Source organism: Chaetodon trifascialis, chromosome 23, assembly GCF_039877785.1.
Source record: "Chaetodon trifascialis isolate fChaTrf1 chromosome 23, fChaTrf1.hap1, whole genome shotgun sequence".
NCBI lineage: Eukaryota > Metazoa > Chordata > Actinopteri > Chaetodontiformes > Chaetodontidae > Chaetodon > Chaetodon trifascialis.
Genome location: NC_092078.1, coordinates 922001 through 945000, shown reverse-complemented (window position 1 = coordinate 945000; position 23000 = coordinate 922001). Strand labels below are relative to the sequence as shown.

The 23000-nt window shown below is 43.2% G+C and overlaps 3 protein-coding genes across 4 annotated transcripts in view; 2 read left to right on the top strand and 1 right to left on the bottom strand.

Moving 5' to 3' along the window:
• LOC139351219 (tetratricopeptide repeat protein 39B) overlaps positions 1 to 10624 on the top strand; it is an 18911-nt gene extending 8287 nt beyond the window's left edge. For both annotated transcript variants that reach the window (XM_070993014.1, XM_070993013.1), the window contains 11 exons: positions 205 to 270; positions 743 to 851; positions 980 to 1047; positions 1135 to 1194; positions 1632 to 1793; positions 2009 to 2100; positions 2326 to 2446; positions 2570 to 2681; positions 3109 to 3226; positions 3343 to 3459; positions 4000 to 10624. In XM_070993014.1, the coding sequence (XP_070849115.1) occupies positions 205 to 270; positions 743 to 851; positions 980 to 1047; positions 1135 to 1194; positions 1632 to 1793; positions 2009 to 2100; positions 2326 to 2446; positions 2570 to 2681; positions 3109 to 3226; positions 3343 to 3459; positions 4000 to 4096 (1122 nt within the window). In that variant the 3' untranslated portion in view covers positions 4097 to 10624. The remainder of the gene's footprint in view (positions 1 to 204; positions 271 to 742; positions 852 to 979; positions 1048 to 1134; positions 1195 to 1631; positions 1794 to 2008; positions 2101 to 2325; positions 2447 to 2569; positions 2682 to 3108; positions 3227 to 3342; positions 3460 to 3999) is intronic.
• On the top strand, positions 10262 to 19007 carry cfi (complement factor I). The gene is given in 16 exon segments (XM_070993035.1): positions 10262 to 10337; positions 12005 to 12162; positions 12617 to 12770; positions 13128 to 13191; positions 13293 to 13458; positions 13646 to 13845; positions 14612 to 14716; positions 14800 to 14966; positions 15584 to 15602; positions 16195 to 16337; positions 16527 to 16630; positions 17738 to 17842; positions 17963 to 18138; positions 18295 to 18396; positions 18548 to 18696; positions 18856 to 19007. Coding segments are annotated over 16 exon segments (1941 nt in total). The 5' UTR covers positions 10262 to 10277; the 3' UTR covers positions 18925 to 19007.
• LOC139351227 (calcium uniporter protein, mitochondrial-like) lies at positions 19007 to 23000 on the bottom strand. The gene is made up of 9 exons (XM_070993025.1): positions 22694 to 23000; positions 21906 to 21966; positions 21077 to 21244; positions 20592 to 20696; positions 20197 to 20354; positions 19985 to 20091; positions 19759 to 19855; positions 19487 to 19603; positions 19007 to 19367 (listed from the first exon to the last, which is right to left on the bottom strand). Exons 1-9 carry the CDS (start codon positions 22763 to 22765, stop codon positions 19290 to 19292), a joined length of 963 nt encoding a protein of 320 aa, XP_070849126.1. The 5' UTR covers positions 22766 to 23000; the 3' UTR covers positions 19007 to 19289.

The following is a 23000-nucleotide window of genomic DNA, read 5'->3' as shown; positions in this document are numbered from 1 at the left end:
GTTTCTTCTTTCGTTACGTGTTGTGAAATAACACGTCCACTGTCTCAGCTCACTTCAGAGGGTTTCCACACATCATCACTGCATTTCTTCATCAGCATGTTGGCAAATCAGAGACATAAACTCACACAGATCCAGCATGAAATGCACGTTTTGATCGACTTAAAGTCTCTTGATGTGACACCATCTTCTGTCTCTTTCTTTCAGATGTTGTCTCTCCTCCCTCAGAGGATTTTGAGGCTGCTGGAGTTCATCGGATTCTCAGGAAACAGGGTCAGCACAAGTCCATTAACACGAGCCCGTAAACCTGTCTGGTCCGCCCTGCAGACAGCTGTGAAAATGTTTCTGTCTTCATGTGGCAGTCTCAGGGTTAACTAGAAGACTTTCCTCTGTCCTGCACAGCTTCCAGTTTCACTGCAGTGATGTTACTGCATGCATGGAAATGTTTTAGTGAAAACAGCCTCTGGAGTAAATCGTTAAAACACTCATACATCAGCACAACACAGCGCAAAGGAATCACCTGGAAGGTTTGCGCTGGTCCACGTAACTTAAAAGGCAACATAGCCGCCAGAGACCAGCAGGGGTGGAGGGAAACGGTCTGATCCGGCTTTAGTAGTCTGCTGGCATGTGGCTGAAGCAGGTGTTGGTCACTTGCAGCTGCTGCTGGCTGGTTAAGATTCAGTGGGAGAGTGTGAGGACAGCTGCAGACAGACAGACAGATAATCCCGTCTCTGTCCCTTTGCAGGGGTTTGGTTTGTCGCAGCTGAGTGAGGGAGCCTCCAGCCACAGTTTGCGGTCGATCCTGTCCGCTCTGACGCTGCTCTTCTACCACACATACGTGTCGCTGATCCTTGGTAAGAAGACGCAGATGGATCTTTGCCCTTCTCCACTCTGACACTCTGGTCCCAGCTCGTCTTTCTGCTACAGAAATCCTGTGAATGACATTCTGGCAGAAGTTGATGGTGATGTTGTGTTTGCTCAGGGACTGGAGAGGGGAACCTGGTGGAGGCTGAAGCCCTGCTGGAGCCGTACCAACACAAATACCCCAAAGTAAGCAACCGCACGCACAACCAGACCAAGTTCAATTCTGCAGAAAAAATCTGTCCCATTCATGATTCATGAAACTTGATGTTTCAGGGCTCCATCATTCTCTTCTACTCTGCTCGCATCGCCACACTGCGAGGAAACTTCGAGCAGGTCTGAAACACACACACACACACACACACACACACACACACACACACACACACACACACACACACACACACACCTTTCTTCTTCTGCCTTTGACATGATACCTTCCCTCGTCCTCAAGCTAAACCCAATGAAACCTCGACCTTCAAACCAAATCTGAACCAGAACAACCCTTTGAAGAAGTTAGAACCCTTTTCCAAAAACATCCTCATTTTCTCAACTTCCTGAAAGCGTCCACTGTTTCCACGATCTCCTCGTCCTCCGAAAATGTCCTTTCCAAAAATGCTGTAATTTTCAAAATATGTCCCATGTCCCCACTTTCCAAAAATGTATAGGTGATATGTGGATATATCCTACAACATGTGAACAAAATAAAACTGAGCGTTTACACCTGTCTCTCGCTGTCTTTCCACCCCTCGCCTTCACCTGTGCTACCTCAGGCCCGGGCGAGCTACGAGGAGTGTATCAGCAGCCAGCAGGAGTGGAAGCAGATCCACCACATCTGTTACTGGGAGCTGATGTGGACTCACTCCTACCAGCAGGAGTGGCAGCAGGCGTACCGCTACGCCGACCTGCTGTGCAAGGAGAGTCGCTGGTCCAAGGTCAGCACACACTGGATGACGTTTATTTGAGCTTTGGCTGAATTTGGTTGAACTATATTGTTATATATTTTTATTTTTTAATGTATGTGTTGTACGTTGGCTCTTTGGTGGGAGCCGACTCGTCTGCAACCGGCTCATTGCCACTGAGAGCTGGTTCAGAACGAGTTGAGTCGAAGGCCACGCTAAATCCCGTCTTCGCTCTTGACCCTCTGCAGGCTATCTATGTGTACCAGAAGGCGGCCATCCTCAGCATGATGCCAGAGGACGAAGTGAAGAAGACAGGGGAGGACATCACGGAGCTCTTTAAGTCAGTTTGCCTCATTAAACCCTGAATTATGTCAGCACAGCATCAACAAATCATATCTCTGGGGGAAGTGCATGACATGCACGCAGAAATGCATGGGGGGGGGGACGCTTCGAAAGTGAAAACATTTTTGGACATTTGTACTATTTGTTCTATGTACTGAACTGCTTGAGGTTTAAGAGCTCAGGTTAGAGGTAGAAGCATGAACATGTGTGTTTGTGTGTCCAGGCAGGTGGAGGGGCTGAAACAACGCCTGGCAGGGAAGTCGATCCCAACGGAGAAATTTGCAGTGAGGAAGTCCAGACGCTACAAAGCTGCTAACCCCGTCCCCCTGGTCATCCCGGCGCTGGTATACTCACGTACATTCACACACCTGTGGCCTCTCAGAAAGCTCCATCAGGAAGCTTTGATTGGCTGAGAGGCAGAATGAGCAGCAGTTGAACGTAGTCTCAACTACTTTCTGTCTTTGTAGGAGATGATGTACGTTTGGAGTGGTTTCAGCATCGTCGGGAAGAGAGCTGACAGCACCGAGTCCCTGCTGGTTACCATAGAGATGGCTGAGGAGCAGCTTCGCAGCGACCCCAGTAAGTTCATAACACCACTGCTCTTTTTTCCAGCTTCCCAGTGTCTTCCATTTGTCAGCCTTATGAACAACAACTTTTGGTACTCGATAAAAGCTCCTCGTGGTTTTGACTTCACATGCAAACAACGTATGCACTTCTTCACGAGTAAGAGGGGTTCCACAGGGCTTTGTTCTTGGCCCACTTCTCTTCAGTTTGCACTGAAATAAATGACTTAACCAGAGTCATGGAGCACGTGTTCATATGTATGCAGACAATGCTGTCATATATTTATTAGCAGAGTGATCGGGTCAGTTTCTGTCCAGCCGTCTCAGTGCTTACAGTCCGTCACAGCATGGTTTGACACCTCAAGTGTAAGACTAGACAAAGTGAACGCACAGTGGAGATAACGTACTGACTGCCTGTATCTCACCGTCCATCTCTCATTCAGACCCGTCAGAGTTCCACCCAGACGACAGCTGCCTGGTCCAGATGTTGAAGGGACTCTGTCTGAAACACCTGGACCGCCTACTGCAGGCCGAGCTGTGCTTCACGCAGGTCCTGTCCAGGTAACGCACACAGAGGCATGCAGACAGACAGTTGAGGCGCTCTGTCGCCGTCTATCTTTTGAAAGTGTGACAGACGAGATGAACTCTCCTTTCTGTGTGTTCGTGTGTCCTTTCAGTGAGAGTCACATCAAATATGATCACTACTTGATTCCCTTCACTCTCTATGAGCTGGGTCTGCTGTACAAACAACAGGGAGACTTCACGAAGGCCATCACATACATCGAAAAGGCCAAGTAAGTTCACTTCATACAATACGTCTAAACTCATAATATACCTAACGTACCGTTTTGTGATTGTAGCTTTAAAAACCTCCACATACCTTTCACACATAAGCTTTCACATACCCTTATTAACCTCTTTATATCTTTATACACCTCTGTTTACTTTCATAAATCTTAACATTTTATACTTCTGTATACCTTGAATTACCTTTATACACCATGTTACAGCACCTTTATTCATCGCTATATACTTCCAAGTACCATTATACCTCTATACACTTTCAGATAACTTGTACATCTCTGTGTACTTTCACCTTTATACACCCTCACATTTACCTTCACACACATTTTTTTATACCTTTGACCATTCTGTCAGCACGCATACCAGTTTGAGGAACATGTTTTCATTTCAAAGTGCTGCACAAACCTCGACTGAGTGTGTTCATTGGTGGGATTCTACTTAAAGAGACCTCGCTCAGATATTCGAGGAACAAAACAACATTTCTTTTTCTTTGTTTAAGATTCTGAAAGATGCATTTTGTTTTTCATCAGAACGAACTACAAGAACTACTCTATGGAGTCCAGACTGCACTTCAGGATCCATGCAGCCCTCACCAGCCTCAAAGGATCACCTGTTGGCACCCCATAATACTCCGAGACAACTCAAACTGCAGCTGGAAACAACACAAACAAACAGGACTCCTCAGTTGAAGTGGCTGATCCACCCTTTAATGAAGAAAGTTTCAGCTTGTCGGTAGTTTGAAATCACACGTCCACCAGGACTCCATCGTTAGCAACCTCAAATTTTATTTTCCTTATTTATTTATTTTTTAATTGTGTGGACGGATGAGATTATTTAAACATGCACGTCTCCGCAAACACGCTCGGGCTTCCCGTCAGCGTCTGCCAGCTAAAACTGAGTTTCTGCTGGTAGACGCAGAGTCGACCAACACTCCACGAGTTAATGACGCCTCCTTCATTGTCAGTAAGGACACATGAGGAGTTTCACTCGAAGGGCTCATTCATTCTCAGATGCTCTGCATGTCCCATGCTGTTTTTCACGGGGGGGGGGGCAACATGGGGAGGGGGGCATGCAGTGTTATTGCTGCACTTTTTGATATAAAAGCACAAAGCAAGAAAATGGAAGACGTTGCAAGGACCAAACCACCAGGGGGAGCCAGAGAGTGATGAGATATCTGTGAAATGCAGCCGGTCACCTCTGCCAGCATGCTGAGCATCTTCTGTCTGAACGGCCCCAAAGTACAAGAACCTGACTGTCACTACCACACAACATCGCCTTAACCTGAAGTAGATTATAATTTCATAGTGCGCTCTCCTTGCAAGACCTTTGCTCACGGAAACTAAGTATATTTTTGGGATGGCATCGTAAATGCTGACAGATTTCAAGCTGAAAGGTGTTGACACACGTGTGCTGATAAAACCGATGAGTGCGTTCACGGTAACAGCAGGGAGACGCGTGTGTCCAAACACACAGTATTTATACTTTATTTCCTTTCTTTTGCCTTGTTTGATTTCCTAATAATCAGGCCACGTGTGTGCAAACATGCCTGAGCACATGCAGCCACAGCCTTCTCACCGACCGTGGCTTATACACACACACACACACACACACACACACACACACACGCACGCACACATACACATAAGGGAATACACTCATTCCAAGTTTGCACATACTGGGCAATGTGCACGTTGAACACACACAAACGGCTGTACGTGCACACGTTTAGCAGCAATATAAAAGGACTCGCGCTGTTAGTCGACTTCAGTCAGTCTGTGTGTCTGCAAGCTGTAGTTTTAACTGTGTTTTGTTGTATTTCTCAGAGGCAGTAATCATCTCTCTCCCAGACTGTCCAGATTTCAAAAGCTGCTTTTTAAAACTTTGACGTAAACCCTAATGGGTGTCTTCGTATATGCAGAAAGAAGTCTACATGTAATGTGAGAGAGGCGACTCATGATGACGACATCACAGCTAATACTTTTGCTTTTCTGACAAAAAAATCAGTGATTGCAACTTTCAACGAAACGAGCGTGACGTTAAAATGGCGCAGAAGCATCGATTTCCTTTTTTCATCTGCTTCTACGCCTTGAGGTAAACTTGACTCAGCCAAAGAAATCAGGTTTTGAGATATTTATGTCTACACATGGTACAGCTCTGCCTCTGAAGAGCGTGTGCGCGATACAGCTACGCTCGCTCCAGGTTTACTCAAACCTCTGCTGGCGACCGAAGGCTTCTGGTTCGTCATCCGGTTCGAGCTGCTAACGTTCTGACTGCTGGAGACGTTTGGCTTTGCCAGGTGGCCTGTTTTTTCTTTTGTTATATTCGATTATATACCACAAATTATGCAGATCATGAAGAGCAGTTAGCTTAGCATCTGTTTATGTTCTGACACATTTCGAAAAAGCACAATTCATGAGCTCCACTCACTTTAAGTTAAGAACAAAAAGACGTGACATGAGAGCATCATTTTGTTCATTCTGTTCTCCTCTGGCTTCAAGTAGTTTGACAATCTTTACTTTTATGTACATGATTTATTAGTACAATGAATATTTACTGTGTGTCAAACTAAAAAGGTACTCTGCTTTTCTACTGGGTGGATTTGTGGCATGAAAAGATGAAAAAGCTTTCACCTCTCAAATGAAGCAGCTTTCCCCGTCACACACTAAACTCAGTGAACTCAAAGCATCGGTTAAAACAGTGCACCGCTGGGTGGGAGAGTGCTGCCGTTCAGTCTCAAACCACAGAAAACAGCAGTAGAGTCGGCTGAACTGCGTCATTGCTTCCGTTTTAAACACCAGGATGATGGATGCACTTCTCCTGTGGACTCGCTAAACTTGGAGTCGGGTCCTACTTGAATAAACGTGACGTGTTAACGATTAGCCTTCTTCCCGCAATGAATGTATAACCTAAAGACCAAATTATATGTGTGTACGTGTACTTTGTTTTTCGTGTGTAACTTGTGCCTGTGAACAGTTTTTGGGTGTCTTGTTTGTGTCATCTGAAACTTTATGTCCGAACAACTTTTCGCCAAGTCAATCATAGTTTTACAACAAAGGACCAGAGTCTTCTGTGTAAAAGATTGCAATAAATATTGTGAAGTCCCATTTGTGGCCGGTTGGTTACGATATTACGATCAACTGCTAATGCTAGCAAACTACCAGCAGAGTTTTTGGCTAACGTTGCTGGTTGTTGAACAAAAGTTTAGTGAATATTATAAGTTATGCACCAACTGTTTGCTGTGACATGATTGAAATAACAAAGTGTGGTCCTTTAGCACCACACCCCTCACTTATGCTACAGTGTTAGCATGCTACCTGTACAGTCACTCCTCATAATATGCTAATACAGATTATATTGTGCCTGCTAGCATATCTAAAATGTTAGCATTACCTCTTGACATAGATTATGCTCATGTGTGCAAGTCTCATGTACTCTGATTACACTCCAGTCACGGATCCAAACATCTTTTTTTTTTCTTTTGAGACAAATCTCAAAAACCCAGAAGGTCTTTGGACAACACCAAAGCTTTGAAGGTACAGATGTGATCGATATACGTTGCAGTTTTTGTCAATGTCATGATAAAGAGTGAAAATTGTGGATGTTTTTGGTGTCGTTGATGAACAGAAAAACTGCATCTTGGTGTCGTCCGTTTGATTTACAGACATTTGGTTCATTCAGTTGCTCATGTCAGTGCCTCTGTGTGTGTGCGTCTCTGTGTGTGTGCGTGTGTGTGTGTGTGTGTGTGTGTGTGTGTGTGTGTGTGTGTGTGTGTGTGTGTGTGTGTCTTGATTCTCAGTAGAGTTTTCTATAGGATTTGAATTGCATGTGATTCTTCATTATATTTAATCTTTTTTTTTCTAAATGAAACATGACTGTGCATCATGGCAGGAAGCAGTATGGCTCAATATTACAGGCTTTACGGTTACAGATGGTAATCCATGTGGTGCAATAAAATGAACAGAATAGAAGAAGAATTGTCCATTTTGACTAGTATGTATGTAGTATGTGTGCCTCTTTGTGTGACTTTAGCCTTGAATTCAGTCTTTGGCCTTGTGTTTCTATTAAATGTTTTAGATCTATAATGAAGACAGGATAAAAATCATGGTGGAGATTGTGGCTTTAAGTTAACATCATACGTGTGTAGAATCTGTACAGTCAAAACAAGAAATGGCCGCCAAGCTAACTCTGGTAGATGTTTTGTCTTTTCCAGCTCGGTCTCAGATAATTTTGTGAAATGAGCAAAAGAAAAGAGAGAGAAATGCGGGAAAGATGAATGCATCGAGAAAGGATCCTGAACTCAAAACGGTTAGCCTGTTAGCCGCTAAACTGAAATCTTAGCTAATCTAAACCGTGTCACGATAAGAACCTGATGAGCTGTTCAAAGTCAAACTGCTCAGAAAGCTAAAAGAAACCATTAGCTCGCCTGAAAAGCGCTGTTTTGGTTGCCTTCACTGCATCAGTCTGTTTTAATTGCTGAACAGTTATGCGCTAACATGAATCCAAACCATTTTAGCATGACTGCTAACCATAAAATGACAAAACAACAAAACAACATTTGGTGAGACAGCAAACATCTGTCTTCTAAAACAACCTCATAGATGTCACTGTGGACGAAAAGGCTTCTTGTTGTATGCAATATGTATGAGTTTATGTATGTTATAGCTGCAGTACAGTTCAACGTAGATTAGACAAGATTACTTGATGAAATTCGTGCAATAGATTTTGAAAGCCATATTTGTTTTGCAAGGTGCTGATATACTCACTCAATACTCATGCCAAAAACACACTGGAGTCACTCTTGATATATAGATTTGTCTCAACCTGTTGGACAATCCTTCAGTTTAGGCTGGACACTTTGAGGTGATTATAGTAAAGTGTGCACGACAAACGCTTCCAGTGGGTTTGTGACCTTTAAATTCTGCATATCCCATCTGACCTCCAGCAAGTTTGGTTTGCTCTATACTCTCCTAAACCAACAAGGTTTGTACATGAGTCTATCAGCGACAGCGACATGACTCATCAATCGATCAGGAATGTACCACAATGTTCTGATTTGATGGTTTTTAGTCGGCAGTTTGATGTTTGTGAGAATTCAGTGTCTACATTTAGTTGTGTTTCCACAACTGTTCATAAAAGCTAATGCTAACATTAAAAAATACCACTAATTGAGCAGAAACAGGTCTTATGGCTAAATGTGTCTTGAGATTTTTGTTCCTGTCAAAAGTAAACCTCAGCGAAAACTTATATGGCTTTTGAGCAAAGGTGTCTGGTTCAGTTTCTTTATCAACTCCTTCTGAGTCTGAAGTCATGCTGCTCAGATCTGTCAGCATGAAGCCTATCTGGTGATCTGTGTCTGCTCCAAACTCAGAACCAAATAAATTCATCTGAGCCACATTGTCTAAACTCTATGTAAGATTTCTTTCACTGTGCTCTAATTATGGATCCACGTTGATTTTGCTTGTTCAAAACTTTCAATTCGGCAGTGCCTCTGAACACACAGCTGAACATTAACGTTATATTTGTGTGATGAAGTTCAGGAATTTAATTTCATGTTAGTGGGATGGGGTGTTTGGTTTCTCTGTGCTTTTGCATGTTTTAACCCTTCGAACAAAAATTGTACATATCCTTTGTTGTTGTGGGCCATTTTTCAGAGCCTAAATTTGGAAAATCATGTGTCTTTTCCTGTAATTTGACATCAGACATATTTCTACAGAGTATCCTTGTGTTTCAGCGGCTCTTTCTACATCTCTGATTTCTCAATCAGAGATGTAGTAAGTTCCAAACACTTAATTATTGCTACTGAACAAAACATGCTGGCACACTGAATTCTTCAAAGTGACCCAGAATCTGTGTTAGTCACCACCTTGTTCTGGCTGCACAAAAACTGATTGGTTGATTGGTCAAGCGTGTAGTGGGAGGGCTGGATTATGTTTGTGGTTGTGTGTAAATGAAGGAAAACCCAGGCCCAGAAATCCTCCTGCCTCACAAACAAGTACACAGTGATTTTGAAACGCTGTTATTGATACAACGTCGAACATTAACTTATTTTGTACTTGCATCCATCATTTTCCTCTTCAGGGACAGAAGTCCCAGCATGTGTCACCTATTTCCCAGCAGAGGCTTTGACTTGTCATAGCAGGACATGCACAGGTGTTAGCAGTAACATTAACGATGGTTCAACTCTGTTCAAGTGTTCCCATTCGCAGTGTGACGGTGAGCCAGCATGTGCAAAACCAGGAGCTTGAAAATGAAGCAGCTGAACAGAATTCAGCCCTGACTGATTGTGGTTTCTACACTCATGCTGTCCATGCTGTGATGTCAAAATATGTGTTAAAAAAAAAAAAGGCTTCACACAGAACGCAGCGAACGCACTCACATTGGATTAAAACCACGACCTTCAGTACTTCAGGGCTGACGTGCCGCCTCCATATTTGTATTTGTGTGATTACTGGAATCTGGGTTTACCCACATGCAACAATCATCCCCCTCCCCCGAGTCCTCAATGCCTGTTGTTGCTACAGATGATCAGTCAGCTGAATCGGTCTGCAGCCGGGACACATGTTTGTGTGTCCATATTGACAAGATGAGCTAATGATTGATGGCATCACCAGTGGACAGAAGAGATATCAGGCTGTTACAGAGAGAATCACTGCCTCTGTCTGTTTCTTTACTGTAGAAGTGATTTTATTTTCTAATGTGAGTCATTTTCTCTTTTGTCTACCATTAACAACGTGTTTAAGAAGAAGAAGAAAACATTTTTGTATGAAGCTGAACTGTGGACTAAACCAGACAGTTTGTGTTTGTCAGGATGAATTCAGCTGGATGTTCTCTTTTCTTGATATTTTTTCTCATCATTCACTCACAAACGGTGAGTTAAGGATTACGTTTGTTCATCCTTTTTCTTTCAGTGCTTCCATATACATTCCATCACTTTCTTTTTCTTTGATTTGTGGGACTTTTATGGGTTTTCTTGTTTGTATTTCGTAGGATTTCCCACTTTGTATTTCTGTTTGATGTTAAACGGTTGAATAAACACAATAAATGCTGCTTAAATAAATGAATAATTACGAATCGCAAATTTAATGAGACATTGGATACATAAATCTTACATTTAATTCTGCGTTTATTGTGTATACAATCACTGCTCAACATGCCAATCTGTTTTTTAAAAAAACATTTCATTATAGAATTACACATTTATTCATTTATAAAAGCATTTAATCATATAATTCTATAATTTTTTATTTTATTAATTCATTTTAATTATAGAATTATTTATGTATTTATATACTTAGTTTCAGCCGTGAAAACCCTCATTATTCAGTTCCAAATGCTAAGCAGCAGAAATGGTCTTTGAGACAGGACTTAGGACACATTCAGACCAACTTCAGCTTTGCATAAAAAATAAAAGTTTCTTCATCTTTGTTCATTTTAACAGACAAGTCAGTAGACGAAACATGACTGCCGATGCAGAAGGAAAACAAGTACAAAAGAGTTTAACCTGGCTCAAGTTCTGACATAAGGGGACAGTATCCAGTTTCAGTGTCTCATAAGTCTTTAAGCTTATAGATCTCTTCCTAAAACTCAGCTTACTGCATCATGTTTCATTGTCTCACCATAATGAAGCCCCTTGTTTTATTGGTCTGAGGTCTGAGTTGTGGCCCACTAAAGGTTTAAGTTGTGATCCACTGTCCATGGGCCATGACAGCAAAGGCATGCCCCTCCTCTGCTTCAGTATTGACCATGGAACAATCAATAATTTCAGGTCAGAGAACCTCAGAGGTCAGATATGCAGAAATAAACAGTAATGCCAACACATCAGTAATGTAATTTCTCTTTTTGGTGGCAGTGAGAGGTCAAGCAGAAGCAACACGTTGCAGTGAGGACAAGACAGACAGACTAAGACCAACATACAGAAAATTACAGGCCAGACAACAAGTAATTAAAGCAGGGAAACATCTCTTCAGAACACAGGGTGAAAGGACATACTTGATTTTGGATATTCTCTGCAGTAAGAGGAAACTAGATCTAACAACTCACTTGATTTGATTCCCAAAACCGAGAATACAATAACTAATGACCCCAAGATTTTGCACAGGATTGAACATACTCAGCCAATTTGCCAAGACTTTTAGACATAACAATGATAAGAATCTCATGCTTTGCTTCATTCAGCTGGAGAGTCACCAGCCATCCAATAGGTAATCTCATGAAAAGGTGTATGTAAATTACCCTGGTTATTTGGTTTTATTTGGTTTCTCCATAAGAAATCAATGCGTAGGGTAAATAATTCAAATTTACACGATACAATAAACAAAGTGAAATGTGTCAATTCATACTTTCATTTTATTGTTCTGTCATGAAGAAATTGGTCAAAAACAACTGCTGTATTTAACAGGCATCAGAACTACAAGAGATCTAAAGTTGTGTATCATCTGCGTAAAACTTTAACAGGAGAAAGCCAGAGCTGCAGACCATTTTCTGTTCTCTCCCACCGCATTGATTTGTAACTGTGTTACATTTTAATCACTACAGCAGGGGTCAGTTTTTGAGGATCGACCAATTATAGACCAGCAGAAACCAGAGTTAACAACCGAACCCCCCACTCCTATGGTCACCAGCCCTGCCCCAACAACCACTGAAGCACCTGTGATAGATGAGTTTCTGGGTCCACCTGAGTGTCTGGAGAAGAAGTAAGTAGTTTCCAAGGTCTGTCATATTTGTGTTTCCCCTTTAGCATTCATGAACACTACACCAGACAAATGTGAATCTGTGTAAACAAAAAAAAAAAAAGGGGGGGGTGATAAAAAGATGGGCTGATTCTGAGGTCTGAAACCAGGCTTATTTAATTTTCTGATTCTCAACCACTAGGTGTCCAAAAAGCCATTACCACCCCTGTGTTTACTCTGATTTGAGCAATTCACAAGTCAAGTCGAGCAAAAAACACAGACATGAAGGAGAAAATCCTACAAAGAGGTTAAATGCTGAGAAGACCCCTCAGTGGACCCAAAGACAATGTTGCAGGCTTACCGCTACTAGAGTTCATTCTACAGTATTTTCTTAGCTTTCTTAAATAACCTATAAAGAAATAATGTGAGATGAATCTGTGTTAATTGTTGGCATGATCCATCTTTCAACATTTATCAGATTTACTCGTGCGTCATGTGACTTGGTTTTTTGTCCACCATGGGAGCGTTGCATCGATGGACATTGCTCCTGTAAACCACCCTATCTGTGTCCCACTGAGGATGTGACCTCACTTTGTGGGCGGGACCATAGAAGCTACCGCTCCTACTGCCAGGTAACTAATAACTGAGGTGATATGGACTGCTGGTCTGGAATCAGAACTTGTCATAGAAAGGCAAATTAGGAACTTGTAGATATATATTTTTCTAGGATGTTGATCAGTTTCTGTAAAATGTGGACCTGCTGAGTATCCATCTACACTCCTTGTTAAGAATCAGAACCATCTGTTAAGATGCAAAATTGATCAACAGACTCTTAGATTTAGACTTAGATAGTGAAATCAGAAGCAGTAAAATCTAAGTGAAGTGAAGTGAAGACAAGACCTGGCTGATTTCAGTCGTGCAACCCTCTCAGGAGAGTACGTTGTAATTGTAATCGATTTTGAACATAAAAATTGGAATCTGTTTTCCAGCTGATGGCCGTCTCATGTCGGACCAAGAAACCGATTGTGTCCCACTTTGGAGAAAAATGCGGAGGTTTGCTCTCACAGATACAGTCACTGCCTTGTAATATTTTAACTATTAATGCTGTATTCCTACGTATAATTCATGTTACATTTATCTCTCTCTCACCACAGAAAGTTACCCAAAGTTCAGCAGTTCGATAGACTCAGCCACAGGAGTGGTAAAGGTCTTCATTCCTGATGCTGTGAGCACTGAGGGAGGGGAGGACTTACTGGTGTGTGGGAAGATTTGGAACATGGCGGCTGCTAATGTGGCCTGCAAGGAGAATGGGCATCCACTGTGAGGATATGTATATTCATATAATGCATGGTTACAATATGGAGAATGTTTTGTTTAAAATACATGCCAAAAAGCGGGCCGTTAACTTGTGGGATAAAAGGAAAAACATGCCTTCCATGAACTCATAGTGGTCACACTGCAGTCACATACAGTAATCCTACGATATGACTTTGGTGTGTGCTTACAGTGGTGCAGTGGCTGCTGATTCGATGTCATACCAGTCCCTGAAAAACGACCAAGACAGGCAGCTCCCGGGCAGCTGTGTTAGCATCCGCTGCCAAGGTTATGAGACTTCACTTGCTGAGTGTGAAATCTTTGACAAGGCCAGGATTGGCAACAGGAAGGTTGCAACGGCAACCTGCTACGACGAATCACAAGCACCCAAAGGTTTGCATGAACTGATTCCATTCTGTTACTACCTTAGACTTTGATCTTAGGACTCTGTTGTACTTTTGAGATGTTGATCCTCACCCTTACCGTGTCACCATCAGGTAAGTTATGTTTATGTGTATTTTTAACCTGCTGATGCAACAAATTTCCCAGTTGGGATTAATATAGTCTAAGTCTCAGAGGTCATGGTGCAATTAAGCCAAATGTTTAGGTTTTCTAGGCCTGTCTAACAACCTTTTCCACCTCATCCATTTCACAGCCACGCGTTGATGGATCCTGTTGTCTCACTTGGACCTCTAACTTTCAGCCATCAGTTTACTCATTCGTAACAGGTGCCTGGTTCCCTTAGTACTGTCAGCAGTGGCTGAATATAGTCCAGTCCAGTCCTGCCCCTCCCTGTACCCTCTACCTTGGAGCTGATGAACCCAAATAGTATTGATCACACAGTCACCAATCCATATGTCAAACAGCCAAGCCACAGTGTCCCATTCCAGGCAACATTCCATAGGTAGCCAGTATGCCTTGCCTAAACAGATGACTAAATCCCCTTGCCTGGTAGCCAGTAGCTGCAGCAGAATCAGCCCAGGTGTCCAAGGGGGCTACTATCTGTCTGGACCTCATCTGAGACTACTGATTATACTTCTTAAAGTGTCAATAAAGTGTAGAAACCTCTTTACTTTCATCAGGGTACATTTGGAGAGGTTGTCTCTTGTATTTTGCGGTATCTTTTTACTACTGTGACTTTTTTTTCTGTGTGTTTCAGAGGAGTGTGGCTTCACCTGTGCAAATGGCAAATGTGTGTCTCTGAACCAGACTTGTGATGGAGTTGATGACTGTGGTGACCACAGTGATGAGATGTGTTGCAGAGGTAAACCAAACAGACCCACAAAAATGGATTTGATAACCTTGTATGCCCCTTTGTTCACAGTGTGGATCATGTGTGTTTATCAGGTTGCAGGAACGGTGGTTTACGCTGCAAGACCGGTGTGTGTGTGCCCCAAAATGCACTCGGTGATGGACAGATTGACTGTCTGGATGGTGAAGATGAATCAGAGAAACACACCATGAGCAACAGTGAGATACAGACATTTTAAAATCACTTTACCCAAACATCATTTGCTTCCATTCAGTTTTGGAAATCGCTGCTTTTTGTTAGGATTTTTGTTGTATGTGATTATGATTTCATTTCATTTCATTATTTCACTTCAAAACAGGTTTAAACAAATACCTCGCAGTCTTAACGTTGTGCTCCACTTCCTGTCAGTAACAGCCCAAAATCTCTAAAAAGGCAAACTTGATATTAAAAGTGACCAACAACAACTGTTGTTTGCTCTGTCTGCCATTTTCGTGTGGTTAATATAGTCCAGTGAGACCGATAAGTTTGTACTGAGCGTTCAGTGCATTGTGACTAATGCTCACACTTTGAACAACCCAACTTCAGGAACACCACACCCAAAGCTGCAGCAGTTTCACTGGTGTCAGACTTCAGACAGGGTGGTGGGGTGTCATTGATCAATTTTAACATTTGACCACCATCAGTCTCACTTTCTGCACCTTCTTTATACAATCTTATATTTATGTTTTCCACAGAGCCAGCGGCAATGCACCCATTACTGCGAAACTCAGGTATGCCTGTGACTTAGATATAAACAGCAGTGGGTTGAATCTTTCATAGGAAACTCTTGTTGCTGGTGATGGTGATAATAATGTGATTTTTTTTGTCTTTATTTCAGAGTATATCTCTCCCAGAAAAGGTAAGCAGTGACACTTAGAGCATAGTTTTATCAGAAGTAGTAGTAAAATTTATGGCCAGAAGTGAATGGATGTCCTTGTCCGCGTACAACTTTTCCTCAGTTCCAGTGATGGGAAATGTTAGTGCTATAGCACACAGTGACGTGCAAGACAACAGTGTTTCCCCAGATTTTCAGCAATATTCGGTGTGTTTGCCCCTTTCCTGTTCCAACATGACAATGCACGAAGCATCTCCATAAAAACATGTTTTTCCCAGTTTGGTATCGAGGAACTTAACTGGCCTGCAAAGAGCCCTGACCTCAACCACATTCAACACCTTTACCAGTGCAAGATCTCCCTAATTGTCTTGTGCCTGGACGGAAACAAGTCCTCTGAGCCAGGTTCCAACATCTGGAACCAGAACAGTGGAGGCTGTTACAGCTGCACTCTCATGGCTATAGCCCTAGTGTAGTCAAATTACCCAAGTTTGAGTCCAAGTGAAGCCCCAGGTCACTAAATCATCTTACCGCAAGTCAAGTTTTGGTCCATATGTCCCAAGGTCAAGTCTTGCTCTTGGATGGATTTGAATTTCAATAACTCTGTTTATGTGTCTAGAAACTACGGCCAACAGAGTGCATTTGGAGTCCAAGTTGTACTGTGGGATTCCCAACATGACCACAGTGGATGATGTTGAAGTAGAGGAGCGAGGAAGGAGCTACCGAGTCAAGAGAGTGGTGGGGGGAGTGCCAGCCAAACCGGTGGGTTAGAAACAGTTACCAGTAAATCTGTTTAAAGCTACCCTGTGTACCACTATTACCATTATCATTTCTTATGTCATGTTTATAACTTTTTTATAATAAAAAAGGGCAGAAAGACAGAAACCATTGGCTGATATCATGTTCTTGTGGTTTTCCCAAACTGTTCCGTTCTGCCTTGTTTGTCTGCAGACTCAGATCCAGTGGCAGATCGCACTGGTGGAGAACAGGAAGATCGACTGTGGAGGAGCTTATATCGGAGGATGCTGGGTTATCACTGCTGCTCACTGCGTCAGGTAGGATGAGTGTTCAATACAAGTGAACGATGATGCAACAGTATCAGTAGGTATTATTAGTAATTTATGATATGATAATAATTTTAAGAGCACCCCTCTTAAAGATATACTAACAGAGTGTCTTCTTCCATTAAAGAAGCATTTTTCAATGGAGAAACAGTACCATTCAGAGAATGTCAGGGGGCGCTTGAAGGAATATTCTTCAGTTTACACCAATGCGACTCGACAAGACAGCATAGCATTTGCGTAGCAATGATTTTTTTAACTAAGTGCGTCTGTCACCTGTCTGTAGCTGGATAGTTGGTAGCTATATGTTGCCTTCATGGAAAACTGTGTTCTTTAAATTTCACCAACATGATGTTTATCAGCATCACGCTCTCTTCCGAGGTATTCCCCATGGAGGAAATTCAGTGGTCCTTCTTCTTGATGACATTCATTTCTCCTGAGGATCCTCTGTGTTATGGTTGCAGTTCATCAAACATATTTTATAAAGCTAAGAATCAAAGGAAATGTGAAATAAGGGTTTAATTTGCCAAGAATAACACAGAACAAAACAAAAGTCAGAGCAGACTCCTTTCAAAAATCTGCCAAATTAATTCTGTCCTATTTAATGCCAAATGCTACATGCTGCATAATATGGCAATAGTAATAATAGCTTGAGGCTTTTACCCTACATAACCTGAAATACTTGAAAATCAGCATGTGACCATTCTGCAGTCAGGACGCTGTGAGACAAACTCGTTTTCACTCCACAGGAATGTATTTCCTCCTTCAGAAACTCCGACTGGAGCCTGGACTGATTCACTCGCAAAGAAACTCGCTAGCCTAGCAGCACTAAGGCTAGTAGGCGTTGGTGTTAGCCTGGAGTTCTCTCCATTCAAACACAGTAAAACATGATTGTCTAATCCGGTAATATAACACAGCTCGCACTTTTTCAAATGCAATTTCCACAAAAAATATAATGTACAGCTCTTCCTGAAAATGTCAGTGTAGTTGTAATGTTATTAATAATCGTAATAGCACTCGCAGAGGTAAAAGTAGCAGCAGTGGCTGTTTCTTCCTCTCACTTGTAATGATAACAGTCTGGCATCCACGTGTCTTCACCAGGCCCAACCCCTCTGCGTTCATGGTGAAGTTTTCTCTCTGGCAGAAGTCTCGAGCTCAGGACACGACTGACATTGTTCCTGTTGAAGACATTCACATCCACCCCAAGTATCTATCATCTATCTGAGCAATAACTCAGCTTCGCTCAATCATTACACACTAATATAAACAGTAACATTAACTGAACGGCAAAAACCTTAAATAAGACATGTTCGTAATGTCCTGCAGGTACAACGCCAGCACCTATGAGAATGACATCGCTCTTGTGCAGCTGGAGAAGCTTCCCTACACGGACAAATGTCTGGAAGACAACCCGGCCGTGAGTGCCATCTGTGTTCCCTGGACCAAGCAGCTCTTTCAGCCCAACCACACCTGCAGCATCTCTGGGTGGGGTCGAACTGCAGGTGTGTGTTCACCGGCCAGCTTTTTTGCCACCACACACTTGAAAGTTGCTGTTTCCAACCACAGTGCGGACAATCAGTCAGTTAGCTTGTATGGAGGAAAACGAGAGCAGTCGGCCTGAAAGTGTCGTGTTTAAATGTTGATGACTGTGTTCGCAGACGGCAGAGCATCTCAGGTGTTACTGTGGGCCAACGTGTCCCTCATCGCTGACTGCCAGAGATTCTACAAAGATCGCTTCAAACCAGGCATGATGTGCGCAGGTGGGTGTGTGCGTGGTTCATGAGCTGCACACACACAGACATCCTGCTCTAAAGACATTGTACAGGTGCTAATGTGTGTGTGTGTGTGTGTGTGTGTGTGTGTGTGTGTGTGTGTGTGTGTGTGTGTGTGTGTGTGTGTGTGTGTGTGCAGGTGACCTGGACGGCAGTGTGGACTCCTGTCAGGGGGACAGTGGAGGTCCTCTGGTCTGTGAAAATGAACTTGGTGTTTCCTACCTGTGGGGCATCGTCAGCTGGGGAGAGAGGTGTGGTCAGCCTGGATTCCCCGGAGTTTATACACAGGTAAGATAAGATAAGCTTAGATAAGATAAGATAAGATAAGATAAGATAAGATAAGATAAGATAAGATAAGATAAGATAAGATAAGATAAGATAAGATAGATAATGTCCCTAATGTTAGCACTAGCATGTTGTTATGTCTCTTTATTGTCTCTCTGGCAGGTTGCTCATTACTTTGAGTGGATCAGACTTCACACAGGCTGGCCTGCGGTCACCAAGTTCAACTCCTGAAAACACACCGACTGGGACTTTGAATTGCTGAGAGCTGACGTGTCTTTGAACACGACGTGCTTTAAGTCTTAGCCTGTTATTTGTTGACCTGTATTAAAATACTGAACCGCTTTGTGTCTGATAAAATTTCAGTAAAATATAACAAAATAATGACACAAGATTTTTATGTACTGCAAGTTTTAGAGGAAGAGAAGTGAAGGAGAGATCGATTCAAGACACAAATACGTTTGTATTTTTTTAGTGTCTTTGATAAGACAGGTGGACGTTACAGGACAGTATAAAAGGCAACGTCCTTACAGAAAGACCACAAACTAAAAAGATGCAAAAAGTTCTTTTAACGTCACAAAAGAGGAAGAACTGAAGTCTCAGGTGGCTCTTTGTGGCTGAGTCTGATTCGCCGGCAGCTGAATGGAACTCCTCAACCTGCTGAGATCGCCCTCCACCTGCACACACACACGCACACACACGCACACACACGCACACACACGCACACACACGTTTAAACTTTCACACTTGTTAAAATCACAGAGCTCAGGATGTGAAGCTGCTTCTTGCTCGTCACCTTCGCCAGCTCGTCTTTGAGCTCGTTGTATTTCTGAACGTTGAACTTCTGTCGAGATGCTTTCTGATGGAACAAGTGAAGGAACTGACGGTCTCTCACCTTCGGACAGATGAAGTCCTGCACGCACACACACACACACACACACACGCACACGCACACACACACGCACACACACAGAATGAAGCGCAGACAGACCTTTGGAGGCGCTCAGAAGTCTCTCGACCTGGACGAACCAGCGTCTTTGAAGCGTCTCACAAAGACAGAAGACGCACCTGTTTGGTGAGGACGTAGTAGGAGAAGAAGATCATGCTGGTGCTGTAGGAGATGAAGTACGTGACTGGTTCCATGACATCCCAGGCAAACACATACCTGCCAACACACACACGATTACAGGTTACCTGAGTGCAGCAAACTGTACATTTCAGGCTTGTGTGTGTGTGTGTGTGTGTGTGTGTGTGTGTGTGTGTGCGTGCGTGCGTGCGTGTGTGTGTTCATTACCAGGTGAGGTAAGCCAGAAATCCTCCCTGCAGAGACAGGTAGGCAAGCCCCACCCACCCCAGTACTGATGCTCGTGTCTCCGCCTCCTGCGCCATCTTAACCCTCACCTATAAACACAGTAAAAGTCCTCAGTTCAAAACGTGACTGAAGTAAAAGCAGCTGTAACTGCAGTAGTACTTGCAGTAGCAGTGGTAGTATTTGATGTGTCGTACGGCCTCCAGCGGCTGCAGCTGCTGTTTGAGCTGCTCCCGTCTGATCAGCAGCTCGGCGTGTTTCATGTGCTGATGCTGAGGAAGAGTCAGAGCCGAGTGAAGCAGGTGGACCACGTACTTCATGTCGTCCAGACCCAACACGTGTTCGTGAGACGAACCTGACCGACACGCAAACACACGTCTGTGGTGGAACGTTGGCTTAACGCCACACATGAAGAGTGGCGCACATTAACACGTCAGCAGCTGTTCTACGAGAAAAGTTTCATACAAGAAACGAGTTTCCACACACTTCCTGTCTTTATGCTAAGCTACGCTAAACACATCCTTCACACACACACACACACACACACACACACACACACACACACACACACACACACACACACAGGCTGTACCTTGTCCCAGTGAGCGGACGTTGTGTGTGACGTCATTGATGACAAGTTGAAAGTCTTTATTTAAAACAGTTTCCATGAAGGTGCATGAAGAGATCCTCTGTCCATCTGAAGAAAGAAGATAAAGCTCAGGAACGCAGATGTTTAAGGCTGATTCACAAAGTGAGGACATTTTACAAAATGAGGACGCTCATGGACAGTCGGGACATTTCTCAGAGCCCCCTCCTGTTTGTACCATCAGATCATATCTGAACCTCATCGGATGGAAAACACAATGGGACACCAGCATGAAGTCCAAGTTCAATCAAACCTGATGACACCCCTGAAAATACATGTTTTACATACGTTCTTCTAATGAATTTTATCCACATATCGATCTCTTATGATTTGTGTTCCATACATACAACAGTCGTGTGTGTGTGTGTGTGTGTGTGTGTGTGTGTGTGTGTGTGTGTGTGTGTGTGTGTGTGTGTGTGTGTGTGTGTTACCTCCATTGAGCAGGGTGGCGGTGTGCACCTGGGAGTCCTTCGCTGTGATGTCACGCAGCAGGTCGCCCACCGTGGTCAACATGGGCGTCAGAGTGAAACGACACACCTGGCCTGCAGGGAGGCGCAGGGAGAGGACCGGGCGGCCGAGGCTGTAACGAACAGACACATCTGAAAGAGAGAGAGGATTAAGCGACATCTTCAGGTGCGTCTCTGCTCTGTAAATCCATTTAATGTCGCCTTCTTATCCAACTTAAACACACAAACACGTCCTGAGCTGCGGCACATTAAACAGCACGTAAACCTGATTTCCAGTCCAGGAATGGTGAGCTCGGCCTGTCTTTGGTCCAGACTGAAATATCTCATACAGACATTCATGGTCCCCAGAGGGTGAAACACGCCGACTTTAGACGTCCCCTGACTCCTCCTCTCACGCCACCATGAGGTTCACTTTAGTGTTTTTTTACTGGAGTACGTCAACAACTATTGGACGGATTATTACCTCATGTGCTTCAGACATTCATGTCCATAATAACTTTGGTGGCTCTGACTTCATCATCAGGTTATTAAAAACTCTTTGTTTGTTTGCTTGTTTGTTTGTTTGTTTGCTGACTTTCAAAACATCAGCTTGCTGATCAGTTAGTAAGGTGATGTTAGCATTCAGCTGAAAGCACTGCGGCCCCTGAATGCAGCTTCACAGAGCTACTGTGGACTCTGAGTGTTACCAGGTTTTACACTAAAACATTTAATAACACTGGTGTGGTCCTTCAGCCGAGAGGGTCTGGAGACGTTTCTTGTTTAGAGAGATTAAAAGACAGATAGACAAGTTTACCTTTAGATGGAGGTCGACTGCTGTAACTGGACGTGAGACAAGCGGACCACACTGAGCTGGACTGAGAGGAAAATAAATCATTAGAATCAAAATCGAAAGTTTGACTCAGGAGCAAAGTACAAAAATATCAAACAAGCAACAGACAACATGACAAAGAATAAAGTGGCAATAAACAGTATTATAATAATATTCACACCTCAGACTCCTGTGTTCTCCCTGACAGCGCTGGGTTTTGAACATTTACAGCAGCATTTTTTCACAGTTTTAAGCACACCTTAACCAGAGAGGTGGCAGAGGAGGACACATGAACATGAATCATCTCCTGCATTAAACAGGCGGGAGGACAGAAACAGAACGGTCGAGAGACATCCAGAGACAAGACAGAGAGAGAGAGGTGTGTTCTACAGCTGCATGCCATAACAGATCTCTCTCTCTCTCACACACACACACACACACACACACACACACACACACACACACACACACACACACACACACACACACACACACACACACACACACACACACACACACACACTCTCTTGACATAACAGTACTTTATTTGGTAGTAAATGTAGTAGCTATAATGCTATACATCGGCAGTTGTTGCAATATCAGTAGTAATAGTAATGTAATAGTAATGTCACTACAACCCTGATTCCAAAACAGTATTGACTCTGTGTACTCTGTATACAGATACTCTGAAACTCAACTTACTCTGTAAGACTTTAAATGTCAGAGTACACGACGTCTGTAAGCTGTTAAACTTTGAAATATGTTAAACTCACCGTGTAGATTCTGAGTCGTGCAGGTCGAGAGCAGCAGAAACTAAACCTGCACAGAAACCCCGAAACAAACATGACGAGACGGCGAACTGACAGAGAGACGGACTGAAGACCTGAAGCTTCCTTTCAGCGTCGTAAAGCAGTCGACACGTCGAGGCTGAAAAAATGTTGGCGTGTCTGAAATGTCTGTGAGGCAAGTAGAAACAGGTTTCATGGCAGGAAAAGGAGGTGGGCAGGGAGGTGATCTCTCTCCAGACTCCTTCAGAACTCACATTTCACTTGAAAGCGTTTCTCTGGCAGGAAATCTTTC